Source organism: Hordeum vulgare, chromosome 2H (assembly GCF_904849725.1).
Source record: "Hordeum vulgare subsp. vulgare chromosome 2H, MorexV3_pseudomolecules_assembly, whole genome shotgun sequence".
Classification (NCBI taxonomy): Eukaryota; Viridiplantae; Streptophyta; class Magnoliopsida; order Poales; family Poaceae; genus Hordeum; species Hordeum vulgare.
In genome coordinates this window covers 608,040,102-608,054,053 of record NC_058519.1, presented here as the reverse complement: position 1 = coordinate 608,054,053, position 13,952 = coordinate 608,040,102, and the positions used below count along the sequence as shown (strand labels likewise).

The 13,952-nt window shown below is 43.3% G+C and overlaps 1 protein-coding gene across 1 annotated transcript; it reads left to right on the top strand.

Moving 5' to 3' along the window:
• The first annotated feature begins 11,905 nt into the window (after nucleotides 1-11,905).
• On the top strand, nucleotides 11,906-12,573 carry LOC123430769 (putative lipid-transfer protein DIR1). Its single transcript, XM_045114607.1, has one exon. The coding sequence runs from the start codon at nucleotides 11,985-11,987 to the stop codon at nucleotides 12,300-12,302; it is 318 nt and encodes a 105-aa protein (XP_044970542.1). The 5' UTR covers nucleotides 11,906-11,984; the 3' UTR covers nucleotides 12,303-12,573.
• The last annotated feature ends 1,379 nt before the right edge of the window (nucleotides 12,574-13,952 follow it).

Genomic DNA, 13,952 nt, shown 5'->3' with positions numbered 1-13,952 from the left:
GTCTCCTTTCTGGAGGCATTGTCGCAGCTCTTCTTCGTCCTCCTTGTGGCTCCCGGGGAAACCCCGATCGGTGTATCGGGTGGTGGCGGCGCTACGGTTTCATATCCTTTCTGAAGGTGACGCCTTGGAGCTCATGGTCCGTCGTGGACGGCTTCTCTTCACGGTGAACGGTTTGCTGGGGAGGTACCATGAGGCTTCAAGCGGTGTCTTTTCTTTCCACATTTAGTTTGCTTGAAGTAGTAGGGGCTTGTAGCTGTTCTTATCACCCTTGTATCTTGCCATGTGTGTGTGTCCGTGGTGTCGAATATGTTGTGTTGTATGATGATTGGTCGTTGCTTTATATATAAAGTGGGGCATGAGCCTTTTTTGTGGAAAACATGTATAGTATCCAATAGACTGGCACAATCATAACAATACGAAAATGCCCATGCCATGTGCTCATATGGCAGTAATTAATTGCATGAAAGCATCCATCACATGGTTGTTGGATCACACAATGTTCCTATTTAAGTGTGAGAAGATGGATATAATGACTCTAAGAAACCATCATTTGTTTTTTGATTTTTTTTGCGAATAAAAAAAATGATGGTTTATATCATTTGTTGACCAAGGAATAGAGTTTAGTCGTTGCTACGTTCATTTCAGCATGCCACATATTCAATGTACAAACACTTAGTTAGAATTCATTTTTCAGTGTCGTTGAAATCCACATACATCGTAGGACTGAGAAGTATTAGGATTTACGACTGCACGTTCTTGGCTTGGGTCTATACAGAAACTAACCTGGGTAGACCCTGTGGAGATAGACTCCTTAAGGAATTTGTCTTCCTCGTGCATTTTCTTAACTAGACATCTATCGAGTTGAATTTGTTAAACATGTAATATTGGCACGACTATAGGTGCGGCCTATAGTCATATAACATAGGAGTTGTTAGGAGGTAGATATTCTGGTTAGTCTTTGTATCTTATCTCTATCTCCCTCCATGTAAATCTCTCTTCCTCAGTTGATCTTTGTAACAACTCCAGGTTCACTTGCACCTCAAGCCAAGATCAACCGCAGGTTCACACAAATCTGATATGGTTACAGTGCCAACCTCTTGCATCACATCTAAACCCCATCCTCTCTGTCACAGCACCCACCATCATTTTCTCCATCGTGCCGCCATGTCCTCCTCTACCCAATATGTCTCCACCGGCCTCAACTACACAACATCTGAACCGCTTACCAGAACCAACTGTTATCTGTGGCGAGCCCAAGCTCGCTCCCAAATCAGGGGGGTAGGGCTATATGGGTATGTCGATCAATCAACTCATGAGCCATCTAAAGCCATCACTACAAAAAACTCAGATGGGAAGGACCAGGTCGTTCCCAATCCTGCCTATACTCCTTGGTTAATCCAAGATCAACAAATAGTTGCTTACTTGCTTAGGAATCTCTCCAAGGAGGTCCCGATTCAAGTTGCTTCCCTAGAAACTTTACATGCCATTTGGTCGGCCCTAGCAAACATGTTTGTTGCGCAATCTAGGTCACGTGTTAACAATTGCCGCTGTCGTGGTTATAAGTCTGACACTAGAAAGGGGGTAAGATAACGGAGCATGATCTATCAAGATGCACATGGGTGACACGGTGGTTTTAGCGAGTTCAGGCCTCTCACAGTGGAGATAACAACCCTACGTCTCGTGCTCCGGAGAGGCTTTGTTTTATCTGTCATGGACACGAGTTACATGGTGTAGAGAGAGCCAGAGCTCCAGGGAAGGAATGAGCCCGCAGGGGGAGAAGAAGAAGAAGATGTCCCTAGCTATGTGGAGGGGGTGGCTTATATAGAGTGCGCCACCTCCTCACCTCTTATGTTACAGGGGCATTGATGCCATAATGTCAGCCCACTACAGATGTCTTGCCGACTGTTGGTATTTGCATGACCGAGTGAGTCATACGGCCGAGTGGTTGACTGTCATCCGAGTGGATGGAATGTACTTGTCTGATTGGATCCGTACCGAGTGGATTAGATGTTGTCACGATCCAGTAAGAATTTTCCTTGTAGTCCTTAAACTAATAATGAGGTGTCCTTGGGTAGGACGTACTGGTGAGACCTATGACCCTACCCTAGGGCTATATCCCCGTCAGCCGCCTTGCTCTATCCACTGTCCAGAAAGGAACCCAATATGTCGCTACCTTCTTTGGCTATATGTGATCTCTCTCAGATGAGTTAGCAGCATCCGGCAAAACCATCTCCAAGGAGGGTCTCGTTTCTTTCATCATAGCCGGCCTTGACATAGAATATCTACCCATGATATCTGCCTTAGATGTCCAAACTGAAAAGATTTCTGCAGATGACCTCTTCAGGATGGTGTAAAATTTTGACCAGCGTGTCTAGATGTTCCACGGCGCCGGAGCTGGTTCCTTCAAATCCTATACGAACGTCGCTGAGCGTGGTCATGGTGGTCCCTCCAAAGGGTACCGCTCCTTCCCCAAGAATGGCGGCGGCGGCGGGTCCCGCAACAGCGGAAACCAGGGGCGGCGGCGGATACCACGACAGTGGTGGCGGCGGCGGCCACTACAACAACAATGGTGGTGGTGCCGGTGGCCACTACTAGAACTCCGGCGGAGGTGGCGGCCACTACCAGAACTCCGGCGGCAACAACACCCCTCGACAGTGCCCCTTCTGTACCAACGACAGGGGGCGCCAAGGAAATTTTCAAGGGTATGATGGCTTTGGAAATAAATATCAGATATGCAAAAAGACTAATCACATTGCTAAGGATTGTGACTGGCGCTATGCCGAAGACAATTCCCAATGCAAGAAAATTGCAGCTGCCATGGAGAAGTCCTATGGGGTTGACACCACCTGATATGCCTACTCCGGAGCCACCAACCACATCGCCCATGAACTCGAGAAAGTGAAGATGCACGAGAAATATGGTGGTCATGATCAAGTCCATAATGGTAATGGTGAAGGTGTGAACATAGATCATGTTGGTCATTCAATTAACAAAACCCCACACCGTGATATTCATCTTCGAAATATTTTACATGCCCCAGAAACAACCAAAAATCTCCTTTCTGTTCATCACATTGCCCTTGATAACCAAGTTTTTCTAAAATTTCACCCTTATTTATTTTTTATCAAGGATCGGGTCACCAGGAAAAATCTTTACCGAGGTAGATGCGTGTGTGGGTTATATCCATTGATCCCTCACTTTAGAAAATCCAGTAAAGTAGTTTGCAGTGTCATCAAACTCTCGTCGAAAAGGTGACATGCATGATTAGGACATACGACATTTTTTATTGTTCAACAAGTGCTTAGAAATAATCAGCTCCCATGTGTTGGTGAGTGTAGTTCCGAAACTATTTGTGATTCCTGTCAAAGAGCAAAATCTCATTAATTGTCGTACCCTGTTTTTACTAATGTTTCTACCCATGCTTTGCAACTTATTTTTTCTGATGTCTAGGATCCGCCCCATTCTTCTGTTGGTAGATACACCTACTATGTTATCTTCATTGATGATTACAGTAAATTCATATGGCTTTATCTTGTTAGGAAACACCGTGACGTTTTTCAAGTTTTCAAAAAAAAATCAAGCACTTGTTGAATGCCAATTTGATCAAAAGATCCTTGCTATCCAGTCTAACTAGGGCGGCGAATATGATAAACTAAACACTTTTTTCCAAAATGTTGATATTTCTCATCATGTATCCTGTCCTCATGCACATCAACAAAATGGCTCCGCCGAACGCAAGCATAAGAAAATTGTTGAAGTAGGCCTTGCTCTTCTTGCGGGTGCATCCATGCCTCTCAAATTTTGGGATGAGGCCTTCCTCGTCCAAACTATAGCGCTCTTCGTGTTTTTGGTTGTGCCTATTGACCAAACTTCCACCCTTACAACAATTGCAAGATTATGTTCCAATCTAAACAATGTATGTTTCTTGGCTATAGTGCACTACATAGGGGTGTCAAGTATCTTGATTCCCACTGGTCGAGTCTACATGTCACGTGATGTTGTCTTTGATGAAACCATTTTTCCTTTTGATCATCTTTATCCTAACGTTGGCGCCCTTCTTCACAAAGAAATCTCGCTTCTACCTTCTAATTACTTATACGATATTCATCATGGGGACGATAATTTGAATGATCACTTGACTAACCCTTCTAACCATAGATATGAAACTCATGTTGGAGGACACGATGATGAGACAGCAAAAATAAAGCGACAGAAAATGCTCAAGAAATGACTCCAAACAGGCCATATTTCATGTGTTCGACAGGCTGTGGCAATCCAGCTCCTGAATCCTCCTTGGGATCGATGATAATAGACATGTCGCGATCCTCCTCGGGATCGCTGCCCCCACTAGGAGGGCACGGGCGATGGTTCCGCGCCAGACGTGCCGCATCAACCACCAACTCTCGCACAGCCGCGGTCGGACCAAGTGAAAAACACGCGTGCGTCAAGCCAATCCGGGCGCAACGATGTGGCCCAATCGATCCAACCATGGCTCGGAGAGCTGACCGCGCGGTTCCTCACTGAGCCACAGGTGTACACCAGGCAGGTCCCCCCTACATCGGCTGTCGTGGGCATGGGAACCGAGTCTTCTCCAAACTGCATGTCCGGATCTTCTATGTCTCGTACAACGTCTCCAGTACCAGCTTCAGCCACAGACGATCCAGTGAGTCCTGAAGGCAACAGTACGCCCTCGGGATCGCCGGGATTTGCTCCCTATGAGATCAAGTACAATAGGATGACGTAGGCGGGCTGTAAGACTTAAAATAATATATTTATGATGAGTTCGAAGAGAGAGAAGAGGAGAGAGAAGAGAAACGGGCTACAAACTAACAGCCGGCTGTAACACGTGCTCCTAGACACTTTGTGAGAGAGGATGGTGGGCCCAGTATCAATAAAGTAGTACTTATTTACGTCTACCTATTGTACTTGCAGGCTATAAGCTTAGCTATAGATGACGTGTCAACATCATATAGCCAGCAGCTGGCTGTACTATTAACCATGCTCTGAGCAGGATCTCGGATCTTGTGCGCCCACCATTTCTGCAGAACTTCAGCAACAACCTTCTACGTCGCTCACACGTCTTTGAGCCGGGGTAATTAAGTCAATAAATTGTAAAGTTGAATTTGTTTTAACCTGTTCAATAGGAGAACCAAGCACTTTTCACGAAGCATGTGCTGATCCAAAGTGGAGAAAGGCCAGGGATGAAGAGTTCGGACATTTCACAAAAATAAAACTTGGCACCTAGTTCCTGCACACCAAGGTAAAAATATAATTGATTGCAATTGGGTGTTCAGAATAAAGAAAAAGTCAGATGAAACAATAGATCGTTATAATGGCAGACTTGTTGCAAAAGGTTTCAAGCAAAGGTATGGCATTGATTATGAGGACACATTTAGTCCTCTTGTCAAGGCTCCTACTATCAGTCTTGCTTTATCCATTGTTGTATCTAGAGGATGGAGCCTTCGGCAGCTAGATGTGCAGAATGCATTTCTCCATGGTGTTGTGGAAGAGAAAGTTTATATGAAACAACCTCCTAGATTTGAAGATAAGCATAAACTTTTTCATGTTTGCAAACTTGACAAATCTCTTTATGGCCTAAAGCAGGCTCCTAGGGCATGGTACTCTCGGTTAAGTTCAAAAGTGCAAAAACTTGGTTTCTCCCCTTCTAAGACAAATACATCATTGTTCATTTATAATAAGTCAAATACTTCCATATTTGTTCTTATATATGTTGATGACATCATTGTTACAAGTTTATCAAATGATGCAATCATAGCTTTATTGCAAGATTTGAACTCAGAGTTTTCCCTCAAGGATTTAGGAGGTTTGCTCTTCTTTCTTGGTATTGAGGTTAAGAGAAATGAAGAAGGTGGTCTTCATCTCTCTCGGGAGAAATATGCAACTCATCTTCTGAAAAGAGTAGGTTTGCAGGGTTGTAAACCATCTTCAACACCACTATCCAGCACGAAAAAAATGACCCTTGCAGAAGGGGAAATCCTGAATCGGGAAGATGGCACTAGATACAAGAATTTGATAGGTGCACTTGAATATTTGACTCTAACCAGGCCTGATATTTCCTTTACAGTGAACAAAGTGTGTCAGTTTCTTCATGCTCCCACTTCATTGCATTGGACTGCTGCCAAACGTATACTCAGATATGTAAAGAATACTTTACGTGTGGGTCTAAATTTCAGTAAATTTTCATCCACACTTGTCAATGCTTTCTCTGACTCTGACTGGGCGGGATGTGTGGATGATAGAAGATCAACAAGTGGTCTTGCAGTATTTTTTGAGCAAAATTTGATATCATGGTGTGCAAGGAAACAAGCCACATTGTCAAGATCAAGCACTCAGGTTAAGTCAATACTCAAGGAACTTGGGTAAAAGTATATACAAACTCCATGTCTTTGGTTTGATAATCTTGGTGTTACATATTTGTCAGCTAATCCAGTCTTTTATGCAAGAATCAAATATATTGAAATTGACTATCATTTTATTAGACAAAGAGTTGCCAGGAAGGAATTGGATATACGATTTGTGCATTCAAAAGATCAAGTTACAGATGTAATCGCAAAAGCATTATCTGCAAGGCCATTTGAGGAGTTCAAGTGTAATCTTAACTTGATAAAGTTATGATTATGAAAGGGTGTTAAACATGTAATATTGGCACGATTATAGGTGTGGTCTGTAGTCATATAACATAGGAAAAATTCCTATGAAATAAAATCTTCCAAAATTCCTACAAACTTCTTCTAAATCATTGAGGCCCTCGGCATGGATTTTTGACTCTAGAGAGCATGTGTTCCCTACTGTCAAAATGGATTTCCGCATCTTTAGTGTTATCCAATGGACTGACACAGCACTTCTCATGCTTTTAAAATAGTATTTCAGTTCGTTCAATTCAGGAAGCATCCTACCAGGAAACTGGAACTAGTAAATGGACCGGTGCTAGAACGCTGGAAGGAAAGGCGGGACTCCTGATTTGCATCATCAAACACAATATCTACGGCACCACAACTCACACTTGCTAGGCGGTTTTGATTTGGAGTTCTGATGACCCTCGGTGAGTTGCATGCTCTAGGGAACCTTTACAATTTTGCTCCCACCGCACTATCTCCCCTCTCTAAGACGTGCTCCAGTTATTTCACCTTTCCGAACAGCTGCTCAGCTTTCACATTCGCGCATCTCGGTAGCTTATCGGAAGTGATGGTCGGCAACATACATATCTTATTTGCATGAACAACAGACTCTTTTCATTTTGTTTGGAGTGCCGGTCGACGTCCCCGCCAAATATCTATGACATGAAATGTAATCATGTTCTGCAAGACCTGTCTGAGATCGTCTTCCACTCTCGCCGCAATCCGTCATGTGTTGTGTGTACCTGTTAACAGCACTACTGGATTAAGTCGGCAAAAGCTAGCACCAGCCCAACATGGCAACATCAAACCGATTTCTCTATGGTCTGAAGAAAGTACCTCAAGCTACAGTTGGTGCATGCATGCATCTAGTTGCAGGGTGTAATGCTTCAAACTAGCTAGCGGATGTCTTTCTCTAGTTAATTGGCCTTTTTGTTTACTTTTCAAAGGGGGGGGGGGGGGGGAATGAGATATACTCACTAGTAGAAATAAGGGCTTTCGTCCTAGCTCGAAAAACATATTAGTCCCGGTTCCTTTACGAACCGGGACTAATGTTGGTATTAGTCCCGGTTCGAGCAGCAACGGCGCCGGTCGGGCATTAGTCCCGGTTCAAATGGGACCTTTAGTCCCGGTTCGTGTCTCGAGCCGGGACTAAAGGGTTTGGAGGATTTAGTCCCGGTTCGTGTCTTGGACCTTTAGTCCCGGTTCGTGTCTCGAACCGGGACTAAAGGGTTTGGAGGATTTAGTCCCGGTTGGTGTCTTGAACCGGGACTAAAGGATAGACCTTTAGTGCCGGTTCGCGACACGAACCGGGACTAAAGGTGTTCAGATTTTTTTTTCTGTTTTTAAATTCTTGTTTGTAGTTTCTGTTTTAAATTGCTTATATCTTTTAGGATATTTGATGTTTTTCATTGATTCTTTTTGCATTAGATTCAAAATTTTGTCTAGTTTCTGTTTGTGCCATTATTTTTCAGATTTGAATGGTTTAAATTTGAATTTTTTTAAATTTGCTTCAAACCCAGTTTTTGAATAACTTGAGTTTACAAATAGTTTTTAATTTAATTCTTTTTACTCCCACTCATGTGTTAGATTGTTGTCACGGTAAGATTTATTTGGTTATTTTTAGAATAATTTAAATTAGGATTTTAATTAAAGAAATATTGTTTTGCTTATATAGTTGTTTTAGTCATTTAATTGTTGTTTTTTATTATTTTTAGTTAGTTCTTTCTGTAGATTTTAACATGTTGTAGTATGGTGCATACTTAATGCACAAAAAAATCTACAGTTCAATTAATTTTAAAAAAATGCCTTTGTAGCATATGGGGTTTCGTCTGAAACCTTGATACTTTGAGTTTTGTAGAAAATAAACAAAAATGATAAAATATTCAAAAAATAAACAAAAATGATAAAATCTTCAAAAAATAAAATCCTTTGAGATGTTGTTAGGTTTTAGTGTCTAGTCGGTATAGAAATTTTGAGATATGAATTTTGACTGTTTTTGCAAAAAAAGGAAAAAAAATAAACAGCCATAACTTTTGCGTACGACGTCCAAAAAAAATTAATATATAAAAAAAAACTAGAAAAAATTGGTACTCGATTTCACCCGGGCTTGCCCGGTGAAGTTTTCTCACATGCTCAAAATTCCAAATGGAAAAAAAGTTATTTCAAAAAAAAGTTTTTTCCAAAAAAAAAAGAAAAATAATTTTATTTAAAAATATTAGGTTGTTTTCATTTAAATTCACTAGTATTGTTACTTATTAACTTTATTTTAATAATTGTTTGTAATTCAAAAAATTAAATCATGTGACATGACATCAAGACCCAAGTTGTTTAGGATTGATAGCTTACTATTGTCAGGAAAACAACAAGTGCACACTTGGCAACTAGGGGCGATAGAAGTGCTCGGGCTGAAGCAGTGAAAGGATGGGTGATCGGCCGGGAAGTTACACGATTTAAAATGAGTGATCCACGCTAGAGCAGTGAGGATGGGTGATTAGATATTAAATTGTCAAATAATTCAAAGATTAGAAAATTGGAATAAAACATAAAAAATATTCAAAAATAAAATTTGAAAAAATTTTAAAAAAATCTACCTTTTCGGGTCAAACAAACAAAAAAAAACAGACGGATCCTTTAGTCCCGGTTCGTAAGTAGAACCGGGACTAAAGGTACTCCCTTCGAGGCAGCCACGTGGAGCACCTTTGGTCCCGGCTTGGAACAGGGCCGGGACTAAAGGTTAGGCCTTTAGTCCCGCCCCTTTAGTCCCGGTTGGTGAACCGGGACTAAAGCCCGTTACGGGCCGGGACTAAAGGCCATGTCCCCACTAGTGACTATTATCACAGTAATAGTTGCATATACAAGACTTCTAAGAGCATCTACAGCTGGGCGCTTCAAACCGGTCTTAAATTCCCGGACAGGCCGTTCGGTCAATGACCGGCCAAAAAAACAACTCATTCGGACGCCTTAAACCGGCCTAAAATATTCGAGCTGTCCGGCGCTCCTTATATACAGCCCAAATGTATGACAGATATGAGGCGACCTAAATGCGCCCGGGCGCATACGTCACGTTAGCCCGGCTCACCCTGACCCCACTCCGTCCCCAATAAACCCTAATCTGGAACCCTAGCTCACGTCACTCTCCTCTCTTGCTCTGTCTCTTCTTCTCCCCTCCTCCGATTTATTAGATTTCGATCCAATATGACGACTTCGACGAGCACGTCGATTACCGGCGGTCGCTCTGACTCCGACATTGATGTCGACGAGGAGTTATCCCTCTCATTGCCTCGGAAAGGTCTAAGGTGAACAAAGGGGGGTGGTTCGGATCTGCTCCCACGTCAGTCCTTGGCCGGCGCAGCGCGAACACCTGAGTTGGCCCCTACCAGCCCACGCGTCTCTCCGTGAGGGCTACGCAGTCCGTGATGCCCCTCCATCGTCCCCTTCCCCCGACAGCGTCTGCTCCGCAAGGGCAGTCGTGGGTCCTAGTCCCCGCTCTGCTGTCCTGGATGCTCATGCCAGAATCGGACGAGTGCGCCACACGTCGCAAGAGACAGCGGGCGAGGGTGTGGTATGCGGGAGAGAAATCCGTGCATCGCCGCCGCTGGTTGCCGCCAGTCGCTTACGACGGAGGAGACAGGCACTCGCCGACTCCGTGGAAAGAATGCCAAGGTACTCTGGCTTCCCATTGAGTGGTCGGAGCGCGAGGCAGCGAGGCAATGACAGAGGCGGGTGAGGAAGCGAAGCTCAAGCACAACACACAGGGTCGCCCGACGGCTAAAAGGGCACATCATCCTCTTCGAGCCTCGTCTGACGACGGCAACGACCATGGATCCTCCGACGATGACTCAACAGTGGTGGACGCCAAACATTGTGTTGTCGACCAGAAGGGCAAAGGGCCCACGAGGAAGTGGTGAAGATCCGCCGCCTCCACCTTTAATTTCAAGTTCTTAGTAATGTAGTTTAAATTTGTCCGTCATTTATGTGGATTATGTGAAATTTTGGTGATTTGTTGGAGATCCATTGATGATCTTTTGACGATTAGAATGTGCATTATATGTCCGTTTAATGATCTACGTAGTTTATTCATGTTGCATGGTTTAGTATGCATACAGGGTATTGGATATGAAATACACGGATATCGACGTCCGCACACATTTGATAGGCCGAATTTGATTACCATGCTTGTAGATGCTCTCTTAAGGATTTTCGAAACAAAATCCAGAAGATATAATATATGACCATAGGCCAAGATTGGCGTTTCTTTCTTATAGGTCATCTCATTTCATTAACTATATATATGACTATATGAGCACATCACCGAGTGCGGCTTTTCGGTGCCCAGCTCATCTGCACCTAATCAGGAAACAAATTAAAATAAATACTAAAAAGTTTCAAAAAATCCAATTTTTTTTGGGTGGTAGATAATTTGTTGTGTAAGATTCGCTCCAATTTTTGTATTATTTGACATCTGAGCAGCTCTTAGTAAAAAAAGACAAATCAAGTCAAAATAGTGCATGAGTAAACCCTTTTAGAGACCTTGAATTTGTTTTTTTACCGAGAGCTGCTCTTCAAATGATATAAATATTGAAGCGGACCTCACGCGTCAAATTTCTACCACCCAAAGAAATGGAATTTTTTAATTTTTTTAGTATTTGTTTTGATTTTTGTATTTAGCACGGGTACATATGAGCCCGGGCTCATAAATGGATTTTCGCACATCATCCTCTTTTCGAACACAAAATATCTGTGAACACATGGTTGGGGGCAAAACACTTGCCTAGCACTGATGAAGTCATTCCTATAATTTAGCAGCAGAACATATACCATAGACATTTTAGTGGATGTCTTAATCGATCGGTCAGGTAAACAATTGAATTCTCAAGTGTTATCATGAGCCATCTTTCTTTTACAAAGTTTACTTTTTTGAAAGGCATGCAAAAAGCTTTTAGCTGGGCAAATCGAAGAATTGTTTTCTATGATAGTTTTGCGGTGTACTCCTGATGTTACATTAATATTATAGAGATTTTTACAGTAATCTTTCAAAAGAAATCAGTAGATTCACTTCGTTACATTTCTTTGTTGCCAACTGTGGTAGTCGTTATCGTTCACAGTGGGTTCAAGTGCAGATTTCTTTCATGATAGGAAGATAGTGCTTCTACATGTGGGCAGCACTTGGGGCGCTTAAGTTCTTGCTTGATGCATAATACACACTCCACGAACAATACGACTGCCCCTATAAATAGAGCCATACACCAAACATTCATCTCACACGACATTCCCAAAGTAAAGCCTAGCTAAGACCAAAATCTTCACTAGCAATCCACTAGGTACGAAATAATAGTACAAACAGCCATGGCTAAGTCACATGCATTGGCTGCAACACTGTTGCTTGTCATGGTGGTGTCCCTCGCCGCATTAGAGGGTGTTCATGGCGTCTGCGGCATGTCGAATGATGAATTCAAGCTTTGCCAGCCTGCGGCGGCAGTGAATAACCCGACAGAGAATCCATCGGCTGAGTGTTGTGCTGCGCTTGGGAAGGCCAATCTATCATGCATTTGCCGCTACAAAGGCATCGCCGGCATATGGCTGAGAATGTACCACATCGACGCAAAGCGCGCCATGGCTCTGCCTGGCAAGTGCGGTCTCACCATGCCCAACAACTGCTCGTGATCGGATGTACTACCCATGAGCATCTAGGAGTCGGTTGCTCTATATCTGCATCGGCAGTTATATATGGCTAAATAAGTGGAGGAGCACTTGAAAAAGCATTGTGCAATACTCAGTCTTATTGTTGTTGTGTAGTTTGAAAGTGTGATAATCTCATTAAGCTCTTTATAAAATAGTATATGCATGTTATACTAGAAGTGTAAGGATGGCAAACGTGCCTCATATGTTGTCCCATGAAATTAATATCTTATATTGGTGTCATTCGTGTCAAAAAGTTGCATATTTCCTATCGAACATGTAAATGTTGTTCGCAACTTCTTTTCTTCTTGGACACACCTAAATAATTATGTAATCAACTATCAAGACGACTGCAGCTAATTTTCTATATTGAGTTTGTGATTTTTGCATCTATGTACACTACAAGAAACTGCAATCAATGTTTATAATGTAAAAACAAAAACTTCCACGTCCTATGGTATCCAACGGACTGCCGCAACACCTCTCTGGCTTCTAGAGAATCCCTAAAACGTAACTATGTATAAGCAAGCATATAGCACAACAGTTCGTTCAGAATTTGGAGGTGATCCAGGAAAGCATCCTACCAGGAACTAGTAAATGGACATGTGCTATAATACAAGCAGGAAAGGCAGGACTCCTGATTTGCATAATCGAACATAATGTCTATGCCAGCACAACTCACTAATACTTGCTAGGTGGTTTCAATTTGGAGGTCTCATAAATGATAATCCTCGGTGAGGTGTGTGCTCATGGGGTCACTCTACAATTGTTCCCACCCAATTGCAAGGGCTTTCTAAAATGTGGTCACCAAGAGAAACCGGGCCAATAGCTCCTGTGCGACGTCTTTCCTGGGAATTGGATGGAATGAGACGTTGTTCGACAGAATGGCTCGGCAGCGACACTTTTGAACGAGTAAATAGCTCCTGTGCGACATGGTCCTTAAGCTGAACTGATATCCTCATTAGCTGTTATGGGTTGGACCCACAACGTATCCACGTAAGCGCGGGACCTACCTCGTCGCGGCTAGAAGCGATTCCGCCCGTGCCCGTCCGTCCGTCGCCGCCCATTGCTTTCCCCTTTCCCCATTCTTCTTCTTCCTCGGGTCTCCGGCGACCTAGTGCAGATGTCCACCTCCTCGGCCACGCAATCAAACTGGCGTCAGTATGGTCCAGTGATGCTTACAAGGTGCCCTAACTGCCCACGCCCAGAGCCTCTCAAACGGTTGGTGACTAACACGGATGAGAATGGCAATCTTGGGCGGGAGTTTGTGAAATGCTTGAGCAAAGCAATGGCCGGAAGGGATGGCAAGGTTAGATCTCGGTTCTAAGCCTGTTCTTTCGCTGTTGTTTGCTTTGATTTCTCCATATTTTGTTTTTTCTCTTCGAATTTGAGATTTAGGGTTCATTTTGTGGTTTGCAGATCCTGAAGAAATGCACACATTTCGAGTGGATTGATGAATATGTTCACAGGATTAAATCTGAGGGCTACATTGATTCTAGCGTGGCCGCAACCTGGGAGCTCAATTTGGGCGGGGTGCCGCAGATGGAGAATTGGGGGAGCTCGGACAGAGGGGCGGGCAGAGTTGTGCCGATGGCGAGGTACTTGGAGTCTGAACTGACCGATGAACTGAAGAAG

Excerpts from the sequence above, each read along its gene's own strand:
- LOC123430769 (XM_045114607.1), top strand. The coding sequence starts at position 11,985 with ATGGCTAAGTCACATGCATTGGCTGCAACACTGTTGCTTGTCATGGTG.